The 10,710-nt window shown below is 30.3% G+C and overlaps 1 protein-coding gene across 1 annotated transcript; it reads left to right on the top strand.

Moving 5' to 3' along the window:
* Positions 9,548–9,970, top strand: LOC110263093. The gene has a single exon (XM_021103720.1). It carries the CDS (start codon positions 9,603–9,605, stop codon positions 9,732–9,734), a length of 132 nt encoding a protein of 43 aa, XP_020959379.1. The 5' UTR covers positions 9,548–9,602; the 3' UTR covers positions 9,735–9,970.

The following is a 10,710-nucleotide window of genomic DNA, read 5'->3' as shown; positions in this document are numbered from 1 at the left end:
CTCTACATTTTTGACACTCGTCTTTATATCATGTATGAATTTTTTTTATGAGAAGCTCAAGATCTGATGGTGCTTGATATGAATAAGGAGATGGTGGCTCTTGATATGAATAAGAAGGAGATGATGATTCTTGATAAGAGTAAAAAGATGATGGTTCTTGGTATGAAAAGGGAGATAGTGGCTCTTGATATGGGTAGAAAGATGATGGTTCTTGATATGGATAGAGAGGTGGTGGTTCTTGGTATGAATGTGGAGATGGTGGTTCTTGATATAAATAGGGAGGTGGTGGTTCTTGGTATGAATAGGGAGATGGTGGCTCTTGATAGTTGGAACATGAAGCACTGAAGTTTCTTTGATTTTGACTTTGCCAACCAAAATTCGGGTAGTTCCCCCATCCACAATAATGAGAATCACTCATCAAAACGAAAAGAGAAAAAAATAAATGAAAAATAAGAATTAGTAATACTAAAATAAAACTAATTAAAAGCAAAATTATCTAATCTAATCAATCAAACAACCAGCAGTTGTCAATCACAATCAATCCCTAGCAACGGCGTCAAAAATTTGGTGCGGAATTTACAGCCACAAACTAACTGGCAAGTGCACCGGGTCGTACCAAGTAGTACCTCAAGTAAATGAGGGTCAATCCCACGAGGATTGATGGACTAAACAACAATGGTTAAGTGATTTACTTAGTTAGACAAACAGAAAATGGTGTTGAGAGTTCAAAGAGCATTAAACAGTAATTTCAGAAAATTAAAAGACAGGCAAATAAATAAGTTGGGAATAAAATATGGAGAAAGCAACAAAAGTTTTAGAATTATCTATTTTTCGGATTGACTTTTCTTATTAACTATTTTAATCATGTAAGATTTAATTCATGGCAAATTATATGTGACTAGACCCTAATTCCTTAGACCTTTTTAGTCTCCTCTAAAATTCATCAACCGCCAATTTCTTGGTCAATTAATTCCAATTAGGAGGTGACGTTCAATTCTAGCTATATGCCACAGAAATCTTAATTATCTAAATATAAGAGGATTATATGTACAAATTATATGTTTTTTATATGTATAAATTATTACTAACTTAAAATTTCTATAAATATACTTAAAATGGAGAATTATGGCCCAATATCAAAGCCCATATTACACGTGTAATTGACTCAATGGACTTGCTTCACACAATGTTATGAAGGAAAATGTAGTTCCGGCAAGATGAGGGGTGAGAGGGACGTTGTTATGGGTTTAGCTTTGTCCGATCCACACCGTAACACGTGACAGTGAACTCTACTGTGTCCATGCATGCCTCTTCAACTTCTTCAATTCTCTTCTTTTCTCTTTTGATTTGATGTTTTCGCCCTCCTCTGCCAACCCACGCCGCTCTTTCTTCGATTCAATATATAGAAAAAAATTTTAAGTGTATCGAAAATATTGGTGTTCTAGTTATTTTAACTGTTGATTTCAATTAAGGTGGAAATTCAGCACGTGAAGTTGATAGCTGAGAGTCGTTAAATAGTTTGACTGATTTGACTAAATTTCCATCTAACGACTCTCAGCTATCAACTTCACGTGAAGTCGACTATCTCTGCATTTCCACCTTCAATTAATATATGTATATATATTAATATATTTTTTAGGGCAATTTATGTTATTAAATTGTTTCACCCTCAATATTACGCAAATGTATTGTTTCCAAATTCAATACGCAAATGCATTGTTTCACTATTTTATGTAAACCGCTACTGGCAGTAGCGGTTTACAGGTGTGCATAAATCGCTACAATCAGCCGCGGTTTATGTGTGTGAGTGTGTGAGTGTAAACCGCTGCTGTGTGAGTGTAAACCGCTGCTGCCAGCAGCGGTTTACGTGTGTGTGTGAGTGTAAACCGCTACTGGCAGTAGCGGTTTACGTGTGTGTGCTGAATGGGACTGCCTATATAAACCATGGAGGGGCCAAATGTGGAGAGGTAGAGTGTTATTCACAAATGGAGGGGGAGGATAGTTTTGTGGCTCTGGTTCACTGCTCTGGAAAAATTCAAAAGAGCAAAAGGCATGGTGTAAAATTCACAGATAGAGAACCGCTTAGTGTTTTTATCCGATCGTCGAATACGTTGGCAGAGATTAAGCTAAGCATATTACGGAAGCTCGGTACCTGTGGGACGAAGTGGGTAAAAAAATTATTTTACAAGATTCCCATTGCCGTTGTGTCAACTGGTGTCAGATATGAGACCTTCGTGATCGGGTCAGATGAAGACTTGCAGGTCTTGTTTCACTGCAGGCGTAGTTTTCCGGAGGTGAGGATACCTGAGCTGCTTGCGAAGTTGGAAGATGGTGTGGATAGCTCTGGGGCATCGGCACCTAATCCTCAGTCGACCCCAGCTGGTGGTGCATCAACATCAATGCCTGTGGTAGCAGCGGCAGTTCCGAATGCTGAGCCCGAACATGCTGGGGCTGTTCATGCATATATTGCTCCTGTTGTTCCTGATTTTGAATGCGATGCCGGACCGGATCGAGTTGAGAATGCACTATTTGACGATGATTCGGATGAGGAGCCTGTCGATATTGGTGGGGACAGTGATGATGATATTCCAAGAGGTGGACGTTCAGCCCATGGAGGTTCCGGTTCTGGAACACAAGAGTACCCTCCCCACCTCTCTTCTTTGAACTTGGAAGCCATCGGCCAACAGTAGAATGTAGATGCAACATTCGATGGCAGGGGATGCATGATGGGACACCTATGATTGAGTTTCAGATTGGCCAATCTTTCCAGAGTAAAGAGGAAGCCGTGTTGAGTGTAAAAGATTACAGTATTCGGAGTGGAGTTGAGTACAAGGTTATGGAGTCCGACAATCTGAAATACCAAGGGAGATGCAAGGAGTTTGGTAACAGGTGCACGTGGTTGATTCGGATAGTCATGCGGAAAAGGTGCAACATGTGTATAACAATATGAACTTCTACACCATAGCAAGACCCTGCTTTTTGTTTAAGCATATATATAAAAGTTATATTATACTAGAAATACAATAATGTACTTCGTATAGTATTCCCCATCATTCCATCCCCATCCCAAAAAAAAATAAAATAAAATACCACCACACACAAGCATATTGATTGATTTGATTGTTAGATCAGTGGTTGGATCACTGACCTGGTGACCTGTGAGTCTGTGACTTAACATTTCATAGTCTGGGTCATATAGTTATGAATATAGGATCCTATGAACGCATATTCAACTTGGAGAAGAAAATTTTTCTCTTTAATGACTTGTGTTGGATTTTTTTTTTTAATGACTTGTGTTAGATTTTTCTCTTTTTGTGAGGTCTAATTTCAACATTTTAAAGGTATTTCTTTATATTTATTGTGCCAAAATCCTAATCAGATTTTGAAGGTCACTGAGAGATAAAGAGTATAGTCATAAAAAGTGAGAGAGAAAAAGAAAAAACAAAATTTCCGTTTTTATGTAAAGAGAGAAAATAAGTTTTTCGGTTTTACACAGAATGCTTCACCTTAAATACTTCTTAAAACTAGACTGGTTAACCACCGACTCTGATACCACTTGTTGAATACTCTTTAAATCAGACCGATTAATCATCATCTCTGATACTAAACGGCTGTCAGGGGGAGTTCTTGACAACCGGAAAAATTTCGGAAAAGAATCAAGTGAGATAATATAAAACGAGAAGACACTATATCCAACTCAAAATCTTAAGGTAATAAGTTAATGGATCTCTCATTTTATAAACTCATCACTCTTCTTTATTCTTTTTATGTGAGACTAACTTCAACATTCCTCATATTTGCAACATTAATAACTTGAACAAGGTTTATTTGAGTTCCAACAGCACATAACACATAATTTGAGCCATTTTTAAAAAATTTACTTGTAATAATCTAATATTAAAAAAAATTTCAAGCAAGTTCCATTTTATTTTCTCTCTTTAAAAAAACAAAAGTTAGGAACCACTAATTAGTAAAGATTGTATGTGAAGAAACAGAAGCATGTGAATTGATAATGAATAATGATAGTGACAACCGTATTGTGTAAGGGGAAGGAACGTTTTAAAGAAAATTAACATAATTAAAGTATACCTTAAGTTTTATCTTATATTTTTTTCAGTCTTTTCTTACGTCATTGTTCTACTAATAAACAATTTTTTATATAACTTTTGCTTCACCCTCATTATTATTGTTCATAACATTTAAGAGTTACCAAAACTTCATTAGGACAAGATCCAAAAAAAAATAAAAAATAAAAAGTACTTTATTACCACTCATATATAAAGGAAAGTAGCATAAAATCGAACAAACTTTGGCTAATTTTTTGTGTTATGGAAGTAGAGATGGTAATATACTTTAATATTGTAATTTTTGGTGTTTTTTAGGTAGTATTTGGTGAAGAGATAGAGACGTAAAGACTGAAACTGAGAGACAGAAACTAAGAGACAGAGATTGAAATAAATCTCAGTATTCTGTTTGGTGCAAAATGGAAGACAGAAATTAAAACAAAAAAGAAATTCTAACTTAATTTGCACAAAGGATAAAATTAGAATTAATTAATTGAAATGATGGTATTTTAGGTCTAAAATGTTATTAAAGTTTCAGTCTCCATCTCTAAAAATTTTAGTCCCCTATGTTCCCACATTTTTTAGGTACTGAAATACTGAAATTTTGGAGACAGAGACAGAAATTTTAGTACTAGTTTCTAAGCCAACAAACATGATACTGAGTCTCAATCTCTCAGTCTCTGTCTCAGTACTTCAAAACAAACACTACCTAAGGTAAAGTATACAAATCGGATCCTCCGATTTCTGTACCTCAAATTTTTTAATATTTTTTTACCACAAACCGGACTGTACGATTTATGTATCTCTATAAATCAGACGGTCCGATTTGTGTACCTCTAGAAATCGGACGGTCCGATTTTTGTACCTCTAATAAATCGGACGATCCAATTTCTACTTTTCTAGTTAAACGATTCCACATTTGAGTATAATACCCCAACAATCTACATTTTGAAAAAACACCACTACCACTTTAATATTAAAAATAAAAAATTCACAAACTTTAGCCGCTGATTATGGTAACCCTAGCACTCAATAAAGTAGATATTTTTTTTCACTATTAGAGAATGAAAATTATTGATCTAGTTTTGAAGAAATAAATAAATAATAATGCTACGCGGTCAATTAATTTTATCAATCAAATCCCAACTAAATCAAACATGCACAATTTTGTTTTTATCGTAGTGGTTGACTTACGTTGGCGTTGTCTTCTTTTTCTTTCTCTTTTTTAATAATATCGTCTCCATTTTTTTTTTAGAGCACACAAATTTTCATTTACAACACAATTATCCACCGTACAAAAATGTTGGTATACAGCACAAAATTTTAAAGAACTACATAATTAGAATATTGATACTTAATAAATAAAATATGTACAAATTAAAAATATCGGTACATATATAATACAAAAAATTTGATGTGCATACACATTTTAGAAGAATTACATATACAAAATATTAATATCTAACTAACAAAATATATACCACACAAAAATTTTGGTATCTAGCACAAATTTTTTATGCACAAAATACAACTTTTTTAAAGATCACAATTAATTTATTCAACTAACAAAATATATTTACAGTAAAAATTTATATATTATGTATAAAAATTTATGTGTTATACGTAAATATTTATGTATTATGCCAATGAATAATTGCTCAAATGGCATAGTCTCTCCATACTCAATTAAGAGGTTGCGGGTTCGAGTCTCATACCTTTGGTAAAAGTAAAAAAAAAATATTTATGTACTATATCAATAAATTTTTGTATTTTTCAACAAACAAAGAAAAAAAAGCAGTAACATATATGCATGCTTTTTTTGGTGGACTTGTGTTAACTTAATTAATTTAATAAATAAATTTTACTAATTTATATTTATAATTTTTAAAAAATATAATTACAAATTATATTGATTCATATGTGTAAATTTTGATAAATATATATACAAATTATATGTTTCTTATGTGTAAAATCTCTATAAATATATATACAAATTATTACTAACTTAAAATGGAGAACTATGGCCCAATATCAAAGCCCATATTACACGTGTAATTGACTCAATGGACTTGCTTCACACAATGTGGCCCATTTAGGCCCACTTTGTCTATTATGAAGGAATATATAAATTACAAACTCATGTGGGCCTTTGCACATTTAACCTATACATTTCCGATTAACTCTATCAAACCCATCCTATGATTTACATCTTCGTTGCCATGTTTTCTTAGCCATTAGAAGAGTATATAGGGATATCATAACAATTATCATTACGAATTAAAATGTGTTTTAAATGTACGTAATATATAAAATAGGGTAAAAAAAAAATCTTGGGCATGAGAAAATAATTTAATTATTCCATGAAATATTAATGATGTAGTTCCGGCAAGATGAGGGGTGAGAGGGACGTTGTTATGGGTTTAGCTTTGTCCGATCCACACCGTAACACGTGACAGTGGACTCTACTGTGTCCATGCATGCCTCTTCAACTTCTTCAATTCTCTTCTTTTCTCTTTTGATTTGATGTTTTCGCCCTCCTCTGCCAACCCACGCCGCTCTTTCTTCGATTCAATATATAGAAAAAAATTTTAAGTGTACCGAAAATATTAGTGTTCTAGTTATTTTAACTATTGATTTCAATTAAGGTGGAAATTCAGATGCAATCACGTAAAGTTGATAGTTGAGAGCCGTTAAATAGTTTGACTGATTTGACTAAATTTTCATCTAACGACTCTCAGCTATCAACTTCACGTGAAGTCGGTTTTATATGAGTTTTTACCTTCAATTAATATATGTATATATATTAATATATTTTTTATAATTTAAATCAACGGTTAAAACAAATGAAACACCAATGTTTTCAGTACACTTAAAATTCTTTAATATATATATATATAAATAAAAATTTACGTATAATTATATTCATGTAAAGTTAATAGTTAAAAATTGTTAGATAAATTAATAAATTTGACTAAAATATTATCTAATGATTATCAACTATCAACTTCATATGAAGATACTGCGTATATGTATGTTTAAGATTAGATGGAAACTTAGGTGCAGCCAACTTCACGTAAAGTTGATAGTTGAAAATCGTTAGATAAAAATTTAGTCAAATCAGTCAAATTATTTAACGGCTCTCAATTATCAACTTCGCCTGAAGTTGATTACACACCTGAATTTTCACATTAGACTATCATCATCATAATTATTATTAGTATATATATTCCTAATAGCTGTGAAGATTTTTTTTTTCTTTATTCTTCTTGTTCTCGAATAAGTTGTGGTGCACCAAATGTCTTGTGAAAAGTGAATCATACGTGTTTCTCGTTAGATCTTTCATGTGTGAGAATGTTGAAAATAAAAATCTCATATATGGATGTCCTTGATTAATTACTATTCTTATTATTATGAGTTTCGAAAAACCAATATGAGCCAACACATGAAAAAACGTCTTATAAGATATTGAGTTCTTTGATAAGAGTCAACGAATTAAAAAAATACTACTTATAAATAATTTTGACCAGTGGAGAGTTTTGAACGACAAAAATTCCGCCTTATTAATATATATAACTCTTTATATATCCAATTATGTATTATATATATTAAATTAAACAAAAATTATTTGACTAACTATTCATTGTTTTCTGAAATTTAACTAAATTATAAATTTCTGTTTGTATGTATGTGAATCTATTAAACAATAATGTAGAATAGTTAAACTTGAAATTAAAGGTTAAAAGGTATATCTAATTAATGAAGTGGATAATCCAACACATGTAGATTTGCACAAATATTTGATAACAGCAAAAATTAATAAAAAATAGTCAGAATTTATCTTATTTAATATTAATTAATTACTATTATAATTAATTAATATTAAATAAAATAAATTTATATTTTTTTATCTCTTTAATATTATGGATAGACTACTTATTATTAAGACATAAATCTCACACACAAGTGCTTTCTCCAACTAACACTATAAATATAGTTAGTTCAAGGTTTTTCAACTTCGAGTAACCACTATGAAAAACATATGATCATTATTTAGTGTTAACAAGTTGTTTAAATGATGCGATATATGATCATTAACTGCTAATGAAAAAAATCATATACTATAGATTTATTTCATCTAATAATCTACAACCTATGATATGTTATTATGTATATCATGAAATATTAAAATTACAATAATGTGGCAAACATTTTATCATTCACAGAAATTTAAAAATTGTGACAACTAGAAATGCATTACAAGGTTAGAATAAAATGCAGTGATGTAACCATATATATTGCCACAAACGGTACAAAATATCTTGAATAATGATGATATACATATACATGCCTTTAATTAGTGACCAACTAATGATCAAGAATATTTTTTGAAGCAAGATATTTTGTTATTAGTCATTCATTTTGATAGCTAAAAAGCCTTGCACCCGAGCTTCTGTGATTTCATATCTTAATGGAATATATATCAGATAAGAAAACAGTTAAAGAGAAAAAAAGGAAGGAAGATAACAAGAAGCATAGTGTAGCTGAAGCTACTAAACTATAGCATATAGTTCTGTAGATGCGAATGCATATCCAACAAAAGCAAAAAACCAAGAATATTTTTGTAATAATATAATCCGAATCAAATTCAAATTAAATCAATTTTATTTTTGATAATGTGAGAGAGAAAAAAAAAACATAAATTTGTCTTATTTAACATTCGATAATTCTAGTAATAATTATTGAATACAGAATAAAACAAGTTTTGATTTTTTTTTGTTAATATTTTTTTATTATTAAATATTTTTGTTTTTATTTTATTATATTTTTGTTAATGTATTAAAATTAAACTCATCCATTCGAATAAAAAAAGAAACTTATTAACAAAAATATTTGGTAGTCAAAATAAATTAGCCAAAAACAGTCCAAACTTACTTTATTTAGTATTAATTAATTATTGCAATATAATATCTATTTAGATACACTCAAATAACCCTTTTCTCATAATGAAAATGTATATAATCCAATTTCGATCTAGTCCGGTGAATGATTATTCTAAAATAAAACGAGAAAAATTGAATTTAATTAAGTCAATTTATACGACTTTAAAACTATTAAAAAATTACAAAAATAAAATTATTTGTTTTAAAAAAAATGATTAATCAATAATTAATTAATACTAAATAAGATAAATGTTAAGTTTTCTTTTTTTCCATAACATTACCTACTTATTAATCAGTGAGTTTGAGTAGAATTGGATGAGAAGTCCATGTCAAGAGGGTTAGGGAAAAAGGAGACAAAGTCAGAGGTGGAAGTTGATCATCTTAGGTGGACAATGGAACATGTCCCACATTTTTTCAACCATGGGCCACATTCATATATTCCACCACAAATTCAATTCCTTCATATCTTCAATAACTCATACATTGCATTATATATATCTATAACCATCCATCCATTCATTCATTCATTCTTTCATTCTTGAACAATAACAACTAACTCTATTACACCAAACCCAAATTAAAACATCAAGTTCTTGAAATGGCATCATCAACAACAGTTAGGAAGGTATGGTCATCAAGAAGGAGATGTTCAAAGTACATTAGGCAACAGAGGACTCGTCTTTACATTATTTGGAGATGCACTGTTTTACTCTTGTGCTGCCATGATTAGTATCATGTACTAGTTCTTGTTCTTGAGATAATTACATAGCTAGATCAGAATCAGAGCACAAGGTAGCAATCTACAAATTATTATTACAAAAACCTTTTGTAATCTTAATTATTAGCTAGGTACGTAAGTACTAAGCAAGGCTCCACCTACCTTCATGTGTAGATTATATATATTTATATGTAAACTAACATGTATGTAATAATCATATATCACCAAATTGCCTTCTTTGAATTTTGAAGTTGTTTTTTTCTTTTTAATTTCCTCTTGAATATATTTGCTCTTTTTCCTCTTGAATATATTTGCTCTTTAGTCTATATGCTAAAATGGTAAAGTGAAGATACTATACTAAAACAAAAATATTATTTATATATCAAAATTAGTTATTTTATATTTTATATTAACGATTGATTTTAGTTAATTGATACCAAAATTAGGGATTAGAAATAAGTGAGAACTCATTAATGTATAAAGTACAATCATTTAGTAGTTATCCTATCTATTAATCTAACATGAAATGTGAAATAGACATGCGATATATAGTATAGTCAAATAATGAAGTTCTTTAATTATATGAGTTATGTCTTTTTAAATTTGATTGATAATTGAAAATTTTAATTTATTTTTCCAATTATATTTATAAGTAAAAATTTAAATATATATTATTTTTTAAAGATATTAGAAAACAAAAATTTAATATTTTTATTTAATATTAAGATACCATTAAAAAAAATAAATTAATTTTCAATTTTTTTTTTTGTGAAATCTTGATGTACAAAACGAGGATAACAATGTAATTTCACACATGACAAAACACAAAGGCTATGGCGGCGGTTTTCCTATTTCCGGCGTTGGACAAGGAAGTGAAAGAAACGTTTTTGTTAATTATTCATTGAAGATATTTGAGGTGTTGTTTTCATAACAATGGGATGTTGCATGCTCTGATCTTCCATCATTACTCATACTTGGGGAAGAGGTG

The sequence above is a fragment of the Arachis ipaensis genome, chromosome B06 (assembly GCF_000816755.2).
Source record: "Arachis ipaensis cultivar K30076 chromosome B06, Araip1.1, whole genome shotgun sequence".
NCBI lineage: Eukaryota > Viridiplantae > Streptophyta > Magnoliopsida > Fabales > Fabaceae > Arachis > Arachis ipaensis.
This window is presented reverse-complemented; position numbering and strand designations above follow the sequence as displayed.